We start from the raw sequence: 15197 nt of genomic DNA on the forward strand, positions 1-15197 counted from the left end.
GTGTAGCAGGACTGGACTGGGTCGATCATCGGTGACCAGGTAGCTCAATTGGTAGAGCATCCGGCTAGTGTTCAGAGGTCCCGGGTTCGAACCCCGGTCTGGCCGCTACATTTTCTCCTCTCCTGTTACACATTTATAAAAATAATTTAAATAAAGTGAAGTGTTAATTATTGTTTGAGACAAGAATTTTTTGTGAATTCAAGATTTTCTTTCAATTGGATCATGTTGAAACAGGGTTGTCTCAATCAGGTTTTCATTAATTAATCGTACAGGTAAGTCGGCAAAAGAAATTTGACCAAGAGTAGAAAAGAGGATTTTACCAGTATTTCTTGAATGCAAACAATTGACTGAACACACTAGTACTTTGATTTTACTGCTTTAAGTTAATAATCATGCAAAAAAATTTGATATGGTGTATCAATCTTTTACATTTTAGCAAGATGAATCGACCCAGCGCCACCAGGAAGCTCTGCAGCAGATCCGTGAGAAAGCATTTGAGATGACAGTCCTACGCCTGTCATCAGAGGACCACAATGAGCCACCCAACATTGCTCCATATGACACCAAGAAACTCTGTACCATCTGTAACGTCCTGGTAAGTAGAAATAGCTACAGAAATATTCTGTGTATGATTATCAGACTGATCACAAATGTCTAGTCTAGACTGATGTTATGTTTTGTAAAATACTTCATTGTGTTGGTTTTCAAAGTTACTGTTGATAAAACATTTCACTGTTAAATAACGATAAGTTTTATGTTATACTTAGGGCTGTTCCAGGAAAACTTATATGGGACAGGGGAAGGCACGTTAATGAATTACATGTGGTGGGGTGGGTTCAAATTAAAATCACATCTATGGGTTGATGGGGTTTGAAATTAATTGATTCTGTTGTTGGGTGAATGTGATGTGTTTGTACCATTTTATACAATAAAAAATGGATTCTATACTAGAGTACCTTTACCAAAAAGTGGATGTGTGGGAGGGTCATCAAACCCCTGTCCGATATATGTTTTCCTGGAACAGCCCTTACAACAGTTTACTGTTAAATCAAGATAAATTTCATGTTTTGCGTATAATATTTCACAGTTAAATCAAGATAGATTTCATATTATGCATTCAAGCAAGTAATCTCTCTTTTTACTGACTGACCAACCTAATTTGATTACACCTATAGATGTAATATTGTCTGTAATTATTTCCCATGTCTAATAGTGAAAGATTATGCTGATTGCAAGAGGTTCATTTTAGTTCTAGTGATGGAGGAAATACCCTAGATACTGCAATTTCAAGATAATGTAGTCAGGCAGCTGGCTAGGGACAGCAGATAAATTGGTCTGTTCAGTGTTACCATAAATAGATCATGGAAGAAAACTCAAAGATTCTGCACAAGAAAAACCCAAGTTCTGCCCAATCCTGTTTAGTCATACAAGAGTTATCTCCCTTGACACATAATATGAAAGCTTATGATTTTTTTTGTTTTTGACACAAACGTAAGTTTGAGTCTATGTCAGCGCTTTTGAGGTGTAGCTGACAAAATCTACGATGCCCTCTGGCGGATACTGCCTTGGCCAATCTAACCGTTGCTTTACAGTAACTCCGTAATGATATGCAGTAAATATTTGTAAATATCGTAAATATTCACGATAAAAAATGACGTATAGTAAAGTTCAGCTATAAAAAAATTACCTTTTGTTTTGTTGACACAAACGTAGACACAAACGTAAGTTTGAGTCTGTGTCAGCGCTTTTGAGGCCTCTGGCGGATACTGCTGTTGGCCAATCTAAACGTTGCTTTACAGTAACTCCGTAATGTTATGCAGTAAATATTTGTTTAACTTCACGATAAAAAATGACATACAGTGAAGTTCAGCTATTAAAAAAAATCACCTTTTGTTTTGTTGTATTTTAGAAGCTGACAGGGCAATGTGGTTTTTTTTTGGCATTTTCGTTCGCTCTGACACAACTTCCACTGCCACTTCACAATCATATTCTATCGCAAAAAAAAATAGTCCCGTGACTTACGGAGTCAAATGCAACACTGCAGTTTCGTTAGATATATGACAAAACAACAGAACCTCACAAATAGATAGTTTTAAAAGTATTTAATTAAGTATGTTCTGTCGATGATACGTAAGAATATTTTTCCGCGTTGAACGCATTAGATTTCACGCGGAATGATACAATCGACTTTTCGCTGGCGCCATATTGCTGCTTACCTGTGACCCGGAAGAAAAATCTACTAACATCACGCTGAATTTTCATCATCGACATCTATGTGTCTTTTTTTCTTTGGTGGCATGTTACTGAATGGGTTATAATATTGATAAAGTTTCGTCGGAATATCGTTGTTATTTTGTACATTGAAAATCACTCATCCAGCATCCGATTTTGTCCGCCATCTTTCAGTAATGTAAACAATAATAAAAGCAAGAGTAGGTGATCAAACCCAACTTTGACTGTCATTTTCTCACTGAAATATTAACTTGCATGTGATTGATGTAGTCTGCAGATGGTTAGATTATATAGATGTTTTTTTACGAAAGAAAAAAAGTTGTCTATTCATCATGACAATATCACAACAACGGCAGTCGAGTACCATACGCATGTTTGCAAATAAAAAGTTAAATTCTCACTGAATAGGGTTTCGAAATGTCAAATGGACTTGTGAATATTAATATTGACTTCGGATCTATTGATTATATCCTACGTAATGCACATGAAGTTTTTCGTTTACAGAACGCGTACCGCATTAACGTGGCTGTCTGCATGCAGATGTAGACGTCACTGAAAATTTCATCTCTAATTATATCAGAGACATATATACATCTGTATATATGTCTCTGATTATAGCGACTGATTCTTTTTTTTCTAATATTCGTGATGGTTTAAAAAAAATAGAAAATGATCTATCATTATCATTTGAAATATTACATAACAGTCGAAGCATATTATAAAAAAGAAAGGGGTCTACGATGTACATCTACATAGACCTTTATTATGTTTGGTGGAGTTTTGAACGCTTCAGGGACGGTTAAAGGGCAGTAACTCTTTAGAAAACACCATTTTTCATGGAAATGTACTGATTGCTAAATTTAACCAGAGATATTTAAAGGCAGTGGAAATGTTATTTTCCTACATCTGCGGTTTTTTCTGTCTTAAATCATTTCAGCTTCTGAATTAAATTAACCTTTAAACTAATGCACAGTAAAGTATTGATAAATCAATGCAAATAATTTATTATAACTTAGATTTATTATTATTATTTAATCTTTTTTTCTTTACAACACTAGTACATATTATTTGAGAAGAACAGCAAAAATTACTAAGTTCATTATTCTTCTAAACAACAAAAATGTGTAAAACATATATCCTATTGTGAAATAACTTGGCATGACTAAAGATAATAGTATTGTCTTGATGGCTGTTACATACTATATCATAGGTTGAGTTAAATAATTATTTTCTTCTTATCAATTATGGTCAATGGTGAAAACACATTTTTTTTCATTTAAATTGTTAAGTCGGTTTAATGTTCAAATTCAGATTAATTTAATTAAAGCAACTATTGATAATGTATATATGTGTTAACTTTTCTGACAAAGTCTTCAAGTAACCTGATTATATTTGACAGAGAATCAAAATAAGTAATTTTGTTGTTAAGAATAGTGGGCTTAGCCATTTACAACTGTTTAGATTCTACTTAATAAGGTTTGATTTTTAACATTTTGGCAAATTTATCTTATCAATATCCAATTTAGTTTAAAAGATAAGCAGTACTTCCATTTTTATGGAAATAAAAATTACTTCGGTGTTCTAATAATTTAAACACATGAACAATTGAAAGAAATATATTTGTATGAAAAGCATTCATAATGGACTTTGAAGAATGCTACTACATGTACAGTTCATCCAGTTTGGGCATTCGAACTACATTTTCATCTGACAGATGCTGCAGATTAAAAAAAAACTGATTTTGAAATCGATGATATCAATACATATAGCTACATTCACATCTCACTAACATTAATTAACATGATATATACCATACATATATATATGTATCATGCAGTTACAGTTATGTATATGGTACATATACTATTGCGGAGAATATTTGATGCAATGTACATAAGTGAAAAACAAAATTCCACTTCAAATTGATTTGAACTGTACATGTGAATGAATGTGTTTTTGTTGTATAGATTATTTGTAGCTACACAGTATGGAGTGTAAACATATAACGTAGAGTGCTATATGAAAATCATGTTCACTCTAATGAGCGATTAAGAAACTGTCTCAAGTCTGAGCTGATATGAGCATGTAATTCTAAGTTTTGAATATAGTGCTTAGTTTAATGTGGCCGTTGTGATGGTATACCCTGCCCTGTCTACATCCGCATTCTACGCCTCCAGAGTCTGTTTATCAGACCCAGGTGTTTTTAACCCACCATCATCAGATGGTGGGCTATTCAAATCGCCCTGCGTCCGTGGTCCGTCCGTCCCTCCATCCGTAAACAATTCTTGTTATCGCTATTTCTCAAAGTACTGAAGGGATCTTCTAAAATTTCATATATAGGTTTCTCTTGGTTTCTAGTTATGCATATTGCATTTTGAGACTTATCGGAAAACAATATGGCCGACAGGCAGCCATCTTAGGTTTTGACAATTGAAGTTTGTTATTGCTATTTCTCAGAAAGCACTGAATTGATCTTTCTCAAATTTCATATGTAGGTTCCTCTTGGTGCTAACATTAGTTATGCATATTGCATTTTGAGACCAATCGGAAAACAATAAGGCCGACAGGCAGCCATCTTGGATTTAGACAATTGAAGTTTGTTATCACTATTTCTCAGAAAGTGTTAACGGGATCTTTTTCAAATTTCATAAGTAGGTTCCCCTCGGTGCCTAGTTATGCATATTGCATTTTGAGACTAATCGGAAAACAACATGGCCGACAGGCAGCCATCTTGGATTTGGACAATTGAAGTTTGTTATCGCTATTTCTCAGAAAGTGCAGAAGGGATCTTTCTCAAATTTGATATGTAGGTTCCCCTTGGTGGGTGGTTATGCATATTGCATTTTGAGACCAATCGGAAAACAACATGGCCGACAGGCAGCCATCTTAGGTTTTGACAATTGAAGTTTGTTATTGCTATTTCTCAGAAAGCACTGAATTGATCTTTCTCAAATTTCATATGTAGGTTCCTCTTGGTGCTTACATTAGTTATGTATATTGCATTTTGAGACCAATCGGAAAACAATATGGCCGACAGGCAGCCATCTTGGATTTAGACAATTGAAGTTTGTTATCGCTATTTCTCAGAAAGTGCTGAAGGGATCTTTCTCAAATTTTATATGTAGGTTCCCCTCGGTGCCTAGTTATGGATATTGCATTTTGAGACTAATCGGAAAACAACATGGTCGACAGGCAGCCATATTGTATTTTGACAATTGAAGTTTGTTATCGCTATTTTACAGAAGGTACTGAAGGGATAGAACAATCTGCCACAAAATATCATTCAAAACCTTGACATAACATCATTCAAACCAGGGCTCACACACACGATAAAATCCTAAAACAATCACACAAGTGTTTTTAACCTGAGCTCTGATCTAAAAGCTGGTAGCTAGATGGGGCGTTACATCAAATGTATTAATATCTTTTCAATGGCTAATGATAATGATAATTTGTGAAGCGCTTATATTATAGGCATGGGATCCTCAAAAGTTTGAAAAGAAAGGCCTCATTAATTTTACAGGTAATCTAGGACCTTCATATTACATCTACAACTACGTATACATTAACCCATTGAAGATGTCAAATAAGATTACCTGAGTACCTATTCTGACAATTAGCTGCCTGGAAGACGCACTTGCAATCAAAAGTAGATATGAATTTCTTTTCTTGCCAATATTTTGTCCTAGTCCTAATCAGGTATTGGTGACCATGTCCCCACTAAACAAAAGCAGTTAAAATAATTTGTTTTCGTTTGTGTCTTCAGTACTTTCAGTACTTTGATTGTTTTTCAGATCCCGTCTGAGGTTCACCTACTGAGTCATTTACGTGGGAAGAAACACCAACAAGCATTACAGGACAATAACTCTGGCAAGACCATGACCAAACAGGAAATTGTGAGTGTGTCTGTCTGGATTATGTCTGTCTGTCTTGTAAATTGAAGACAAAAAAATAATGTTTTCTCCAGAAGAATGTAATTTCCCATGTGTTTTCCATGTTGAAATCCATAACCTTTTCAATATCTCTATACATGTTTGTATATCAATAATATGTATATATCCTGTTACTCTTTAAGGAACATTTCATACACAGAATTTTTTTTTTAATTTTCATTCTTTGAATTTGCTGTCATATGAAAATTTCAAATTGACAGTACTACAATTTAGAATAATTTTCAATGTGCTGATTAAGTAATGTATGACATGATAAGAGAAAAAGTATCCACTTCAAAATTTTAAACTAGACAATAGCCGCCAATGTGACACACACCTTTTCTTTTACAGGAGACCTTTAACCTGAAGCATATAGTTGATGCACCCAGCAACAGTACACATCCCAAAATAGTGTCAGAGAAGGAACGGCTCAAGTCGCTCAAGAAACGCTGTAAAAAATTACGTCAGAGAATGATAACAAGGTGCGCAATAGTTGTAAAAGTATTAATGAATATCTTTAAGAAAATAGTTTTGTTTTTAAAGTAAATTAAACAAGACCAAGCTGCATCAGTCTAGAAATCAACTTTAAATTGTAAATTCATTTCTCAGATGTGGGATTTATTTTGACTTTTCTAAAATGTTTAAATTTTTACTTTCACAGGGGATTGGAGTATGAGAACAGCTTGATGGGAAAACTCACCAATGCTGAGTCCACGCATAAAGCAAAGTAAGTGTAAAATTTCACCCAAATGTTTTTAAAGGGTTACCTGACAGTAGATGATTCAGAAAACTGATAGAAAGTTGATGCTTCAATTATAGTGTTCAATAGTGTTTTTAATGTTTTATGCAAAGTGCCTAAAAGAGTAAGTTTGTGCAGCTGTAGTATAAAACAAAAACAAAATTCTCAAACTGAAAGCACAGGCATCTGCTTCTGGTTAGTATCAAACAGAAAAAAAATGTTAGTCCTTACTTCTACTATATAAACAAGGTGTAACCCTGGAAAATCGCTGTTGATAACATGAAACAAACCTGTATGAGGCTCAGTAAGGTATCCACCAGCTGCTACAAGAATACTTCATCTATAATGACTGGCTGTTCATGGTGTATATAAACCCAGTAAACAAACAAGAGTTATTCTGGAATAGATCTATCAAGACAGATGAAGAAAGTGACAGATTTCGAAAGTATTGGCCAATATTGATCTCTACCAGCATTATCTGCGATAAGGGCTACAGTTATTGAAAATGTTGTTTGACAAACCTGGAATCCTCTCAGGAAGTAATTTTACTGGAATAGCCCTAATATAAACTATCTGCTTATGTGATGTATAATAAATCTGTGTTTTATGTTTGATAGGCTGCAGAAGGTTGTACGAGACATCAGTAAATACCTTCAGGCGCCCGACACTGGCCCCTGGCCCCAGAACAAAGTATCCGCCCTCGACCGTGCCTTGGGTGAGATCAGTCGCATCATGGATAAAAAGGTGAGGTTCCCTAGATTTTGAATATGTTGAGTCTGTAGGGAGAGACATGGAGTTCCCATCATCTTATTCTAATGTTGATTTTCTCATTAATAATTAAATGTGTGATTCTATGAAATTACATTGATTTTTGAATTGGTGCCAGAAGCTACTGTTCCATGAAAGATTTGATTTCATTACTTGTTGCTAGAACTTATGCTGTGCTATTTTGTTGGCAGAAGTTACCAAAGTAACGAAATGGCTGGGATTCTTTCTGAAAATAATACATAGAATACAAAATAGATTGAACTTTTGTGATAATCAACACTGGATATGAATTTTATCTCAAATATAGAAGTTTTTCTCATTAGCTGATATAGATTATTTGTCAGGATATTGATCTTTGTTTTGTAGGTCGCAGCAGATCAGACAAGTCTGAGGATCCTTGGTGGATTGACAACTCTCGGACGAATCCTGCAGACCGTGGATGTCACCGACTTCAACCTTCCTTCTGTACTACCTCCTAAGTAAGATTTTAACATGATAAGTTTACACTGTTAATTGTCAAGAATTCTTTTTCAGGATATGAAAGTACCCTGTATATCATAAAGTAAATACTCTGTATATCATACAGTAAATACTCTGTATATCATACAGTAAATACCCTGTATATCATGAAGTAAATACCCTGTATGTCATGAAGTAAATACCCTGTATGTCATGAAGTAAATACCCTGTATGTCATGAAGTAAATACCCTGTATATCATGAAGTAAATACCCTGTATATCATGAAGTAAATACCCTGTATATCATGACATAAATACCCTGTATATCATGAAGTAAATACCCTGTATGTCATGAAGTAAATACCCTGTATGTCATGAAGTAAATACCCTGTATATCATGAAGTAAATACCCTGTATATCATGAAGTAAATACCCTGTATATCATGACATAAATACCCTGTATATCATGAAGTAAATACCCTGTATATCATGAAGTAAATACCCTGTATATCATGACATAAATACCCTGTATATCATGAAGTAAATACCCTGTATATCATGACATAAATAACCTGTATATCATGAAATAAATACCCTGTATATCATGAAGTAAATACCCTGTATATCATGAAGTAAATACCCTGTATATCATGACATAAATACCCTGTATATCATGAAGTAAATACCCTGTATATCATGACATAAATACCCTGTATATCATGAAGTAAATACCCTGTATATCATGACATAAATAACCTGTATATCATGAAATAAATACCCTGTATATCGTGAAAAAATACCCTGTATATCTGACATGATATAAATACCCTGTATATCATGAAATAAATTCTCTGTATATCATATAGTAAGAATACTCCAAATTTGAAGATGCTTAATTTATTGTGTGGAATATCGTAAAACATTTTAAAGTAGAAAAAGTTTTAAACTGTATGTTTTACCCATGCTACTTGTCTTGGGGAGGGGGGACAGAACTAACCACATTACACTAACCCAAGGTTTCTTGTCCACAGGTCTCTTGTCCTGACCTGCTCCGTGTTCCGACAGGCCTGTAAAGGTTGCTATGACAACTGTCACTACATGTTATTTAGTAACAAGCTGGGCACAATCATAGACCTCCTTGTACACAGACTCACGGTAAGTACATAGTCATACTAAACAAAGGCACTTCGGGTAGAATACAGTATCTCCAGTAAGGAAAGTTTCCATTTTATCCAACTTTTCTCTCACTGGTAATGAACCATCTGTTTACTATAAGCAATGATTTAGACTAAAGTACTAGAAATACAAGAATTTTAAGAAATGACGGATTTTTTATTTTTTTTTTTTCATTTTAAAGCAGAGTAAATAGCCACTGTACAACAGATCATAACATTTCTTTTGTAAATATTTCTGTGAAAAATTACTTTATAATGTCAAAATGTTCCAGTTATGACTGTCCATCTTGGGTATACAGAGGAGCCCACTTATTTGCATATCGGTTATTTGAATATCCCGCTTATTTGCATAAAATTCTCAGGTCCCGATTTTCTTCTTCTTTATCTTTGTATTTCAATCCCGTGTATTTGCATCGACTAAAACACTGACTCCCGCTTATATGCATATAAAAATTCCAAAATATCGAAAAATTTTAATTGATTTTAGGGTATTTTTGTGATTTTCCCGTAATAAAAGTTTTAAGAAAAGTGTCTTAACTTACATATTGATTCGACACGATGTACAACGTTATCTAATCATTGGTTCCCACTTCGTCAAAACAGGTTATGTTCGATGCATCGATATCGACATTTAGTTATTATCCAGACCATATCAGTAGCATTGTGAAGAAGAATTACTTAATAAAATATTTATATGCCTCATCTTTTGATGAGATTTGTTTATTTATTATAGCATCGATCCAAACCTGTGTTCTGTGCACTTGAACACTCGCTGAGGCAGGTTGCGATCGCCATGATTGTTTACTAGGCGCGTTGCATTGTGGGGGCATATGTGTAATGAACGACAACTCTTTGTGTGTGTGTACGCCATTTTTCAAAACAAACCCAAACGACAATACACATCTCACGGTCATTTAAGACAGTCTATTGCTTAAGCAGTTCATCATCTATGATCAAACAACTAATATACTCATAGCAGGAACAAAAAACATTTCAAGACGATGATGAATGTTAATTGAAACGATCACATTGTACATCGTAGTGCCAACCCACGCGTGTATGACCGATATCGGACCCACAGACTCGGAGTGACAAGTAGTAAACGATGAAGTATATGCAAATATTTGTACATTTACAAAGAATAACAACCCATTTATTTCGTATTTACTCTTATATTTTAAATAATGTTTTTTTAATTATATTTTTAATGCAAATAACGTAAACAATCATATAGCGCCCGTTTTGAGTACCTACCTGACGATCTACATAGTGTATAAGAGGAGCCAAAACCCAACTCCGCCTATACGAATACTCCGGTTATTTGCATATTTTGTCATGGAAAAAGGGCTATGCAAATAAGCGGATTGCTCTGTACTTCTGATTTTTTAACTGCATTTTTTCATGCTTCAAGTAATCAATATTTACATGTATCACTTTACAAATATTTCCAGTTTAACAATCACAGAAAAGAGTTAATTGGCTGTTGATTTAAAAAAAAAATTAATTTAGATATATTTTATTGACTAAATAATCAACAAGATTGAGTAACAGGCTTTGCCTATAAAAAAGTCTTTTCAAGGACTCTGTCTCATATTATAAGGAAAATATCACATTCATAGCCTGTGAAATAATCTGTATCATCTTTGCAATTTCACCAGATCCTGTTACCTGACGAGCAGAAACGTCCAGCTTCTGGTTTTTCTGGTACAACTTTGTCCTCTGGCTCGTCTAGCACCAGTAAACTCCCATTTGACTTAATTGCTGTCAGTCTCATGCAACTGTTGTCATCAATTCTCAACTGCCTGGCCAAGTATGGTCCAACAGCCAAATGTAGCGAGGCTTCGGCTGAGAGGATGAGCAGCTCGGGAGATCCCTTTACTATCCGAGGCAATGACGTAATCAGGTAGGTACCCCTAGGTATTGAATATATTCTCTTATGAGCATCAGGAATGGTGATGGAGTCAGTTAATGAGAGCAGTTTTGTCTCACTGGGATGTGGAAACAAAAGGAGTCTTTAGGGGCCAGTTCATTTAGGTGGAAAAAATGATTCGGTCAATTTTTTTCAATTTTTAAAAAGGGACAGCAAGGTATAATTCCATAGAAGCCTTGTTAAATAGAACCCAGTAAAACCTGTTTTTCTGTCTGTTATAAATGGTCATCAGTCATCAGCTGATACTTTCCTTTCTTCACCTCCAAAAGAAAATGAATATGATATGGAAAATATTTCACTTTACTGAAAACTAAATTATAATGTAATATAGATATAGAACTGCATTTTCAGACTTGAAAAGTTATTAAAAAAAATCAACATGACTAAATTGCAGGGTGGTGAATGTTATTTTCCTGAAACATGCTGGGTTAATATTAAATATAACTGAATATCAAAAAAAAGGAAAAGAGAATTAAACTTGCCTAAAATTACTGATCGAGAAAAAAGTTTGCACTTCAGACTAGAATAAAGCCATTTGGTTGAGAGCTCTGATTTACTAACATTCCAGTAATTCTTATTGTGGCAGCTGGAACTTGTAGGGTATTCCAATAATAAAGTAAGAGTTATTTCCCCTAGACCACATCATGTATAGAAGCAGAGCAGTTAGCATTAAATTAACACAGACTAAGTGTTGAAAACTTGATTGATATTTGCAGCCATCAATTGAAGATGACTACAAGAAAAGGACACTATAATTGAATGTAGGGAGGAATAGGGGTATTAATTTAATTAATTTATTCATTAAAACCCTTTAAGATGACTTCAAGAAATCTGCTACACATAATGCTCAAGTGGCTTGGTGCCTTTTGGTATGGAGTGCTTGGTATTTTTTTTCAAATTTTCCTGGTACCATGGAAACAAATGGTAAATCCTAAAAGTAACTCCAAAGCTGGTTACGATAATTTCATGTAAACTGGTGCACAAATTGCTTTAGTGTTGTCTTTTGGTATGGAGTGGTTTGCATTTCACATAATTTCCCTTCAACTGTGTATATATATGTTATTTAACTTTGTTGTTACTCTTGCCCTTTGCATTCTACCCTGCTATGATTTGGAAAGTGCAGGAGAAAGGAACAGATTGTAGTAGGGTATTGATATTGTCAGGTTGGTTCTGGTTGTGTACAGAGCCATGTTCAGACAAACCTGTGTGTCAATTCTTTTAATACAACATTTAAGCCATAAATCTTTGTCGTACTTGAAGATGTAGATACAGGCCTTCCAAATCTTCGTCAATTTTCGTTGAAAAGTAACATAAAATCACTAGGTCCTTGCTTAATTCATAGGGAGCAAATCTGGTCCAGCCAGTCCAACCATTTGGACCACAGTAATAAAAAATGGCCCTGATAATTCAGTTAAAGCCTAATAAAAGTTGTAACAAGTTCATCAGTAAGTCTCTTTTGAATGATTATGTATTATTACGGGTCCTTCTGGTTATTAGGTCATTGAATAATTTCTTGTTCGGGTCATAACTTTAAACTGTTGAAGATATTTTGATGAGACTTGCAGGATACTTGCACCACCTGTAACAGATGTGCAGTGCTCTGCCATTAGGTTATTGTGACCTTGACCTCATCGTCAAAAGTCAAATAAGTGTGAATTTCCCATTGATTTCCTTGTTTCGGGCGATACTGTATTTGGATTATTGAAGTTACCTGAGAGATGTTGATGCAGTTGCAGGTCATGAAACATTCTATATTAGCCAAAAGTTACATTTGTGGCATGGCAGACAATCCGCTGTCTGGCATTGTCCATTTCCATGGCTAACTGCATGATGTGTTTAAAGAGCTCTATGATTGGCTCGTGTCGCTTGTATGACAACGGCTATAATAACGGGTCAAGCCAACTGTCAAAACACATCTCATTCAAACGCCAACCTTACCAATTGTCCGGAATGATGGACCCAAAAATGGTAAGCAATCTGATTTGTCAACCTAAACGACCTGCCTCGTGGCTCATTGGTTCCAGTATTGGAACTTGGGTGGACTAAGGTAAATAACTTGTATAGAACAACTTTTAGTGTTACTTGGCTTTGAACAATGTCCTCTGGTGGGAACAGAGAAACGTCTCCCTGTATATGGACACGCCACGCCATCTATATGGACACGCCATCTGTAGACACGCCATCTGTATGGACATGCCGTATCATTTATCAATTTTATGTTGGATCAGAATTAGTTTTAAGCTCTAGTTTATTAAAAACAAACTTTTATCGGATCTTTGACAACCCATTCTCTGTATCCAGACCCTGATATATTGGTTCATGTTCTAATTCACACGTTCAAACGAACGTAAATTATTAATCAGTTATAACTCAACACTGTTATATAGATAATAGTTGACTGCAGCTAGCGCTTTATTGTGGTCGATTACAATAAAATAGACTGATGACACACTGTCCGGTTGCAAAAGCTCGAATGACACTATCACCTATACACCGTGTATACGTCCAGCCCTACCCTCAGGTAATTCACGTACTATCTGTATTTCACCATATACATCACTATGCACGCCTGACTCCCTAGCGAACACAATCACATAAGTAACCCCAGTAAACCTGTACCATTGATAAATATATATATTTTGATTGTGATTTTAATATTAATAAATGATACATTATTTTATATCGTGGCTTAATTAGGTTCTGTATGGAGAAATGCTAGGCTAAGAATAAGCAACTCAAGTAACTGTGCAGGGTAAAATATAAGCTCACACACAGGCAAATGATAATAGCTCAAAACGTTGCAGTCTATCAATCAGAGATGATGTGCTGTGCTCTGTCATTGTGTCATTGTGACAAATGAGTTTGAATGAATTTTCGTGCTAATGTTCTAATACAATCAGGGCATTACTTTTGAACAGTTGAAAATATCTGAATATCTTGATGAAACTGAAAACATATACATGCATCGCCCTCAGGCAAGGTACAGTGTACTATAATCCTATTATTGTAACCTTCATTTTCATGTCAAAGGTCAATTATTCACAAAAACAAAGCCTCTAGAGGATAATGATCACCTGCTATACTGGATTAATGTTTTAATGATGATGCTGATTATACTATTAAAACAACCACTGGTTTGACATTAAAGGAGAGATCAGCATAAACCCTGGTTTATTTACCACACACATATATTTACAGTGAAACCTCCCTTCACCTACATCCACAGAGGTAAACCAATCTTCAGCCCCAAAATAGCGTTGTTCCTATTAATAATACTCATGGAATCAACCGTTATTTATTTATCATCTGACAAAATAATGACTGATCAATGATGGTTTTCTATGATTGATCATGGATCAACAAATCGATATAAAAAAAAAGAGATTAAATTAACAAATTTAAGAAACAAGTTACCTTAAAAGTGTATTTAACAATATCTCAACATATGCACCACATTTTTAGATATTTTGACCTGGCCTTTCTGTTCAAAGTCAATTCACTAACTAGCTTTGATCATTTGAGGAATTGTGATGATGGATTATCATTTTAACTTTGAAAGAGATTCCCATCACTGCCTGAAGATTGTCATATCTGAGGTCAGCTGAGGTCAGCTTATAAAACTGACATCTACATGTGGACAACTGATTCCTTTCAATATTGTATACCGATAACTTTGTGTATACCGATAACTTTCTTCAGACACAAAATGAATATAATATTAGACTTTCCTGTTGTCAATATACCATGGACACTACAGCCGCTGGCCAGTCGATTTCTGAAAAAAGTTGAAACTGGTGGAAAAATTTATCTCTACATCCTTATTGCACTATACCTGTACACCTTCTGTCCTAGTGAAAATGTACATGTTGTACTGGTGAACACTCTGTTATCTTACAAGCTTGTCTTTAACCCTGATCCAAGCCTCCATGTGACAGGTGTGTGTTGTTGCTCCATCTGGTGAC

The 15197-nt window shown here is 34.8% G+C and overlaps 1 protein-coding gene across 2 annotated transcripts in view; it reads left to right on the forward strand.

Annotated features, from left to right (window-relative positions):
- LOC117334053 (S phase cyclin A-associated protein in the endoplasmic reticulum-like) overlaps positions 1-15197 on the forward strand; it is a 114350-nt gene that overhangs the window by 44852 nt on the left and 54301 nt on the right. For both annotated transcript variants that reach the window (XM_033893483.1, XM_033893484.1), the window contains exons 16-23: positions 437-595; positions 6027-6128; positions 6516-6646; positions 6826-6891; positions 7521-7647; positions 8038-8150; positions 9162-9285; positions 10964-11208. In XM_033893483.1, coding sequence (XP_033749374.1) covers positions 437-595; positions 6027-6128; positions 6516-6646; positions 6826-6891; positions 7521-7647; positions 8038-8150; positions 9162-9285; positions 10964-11208 — 1067 coding nt within the window. The remainder of the gene's footprint in view (positions 1-436; positions 596-6026; positions 6129-6515; positions 6647-6825; positions 6892-7520; positions 7648-8037; positions 8151-9161; positions 9286-10963; positions 11209-15197) is intronic.

The sequence above is a fragment of the Pecten maximus genome, chromosome 9 (assembly GCF_902652985.1).
Source record: "Pecten maximus chromosome 9, xPecMax1.1, whole genome shotgun sequence".
Lineage (NCBI taxonomy): Eukaryota > Metazoa > Mollusca > Bivalvia > Pectinida > Pectinidae > Pecten > Pecten maximus.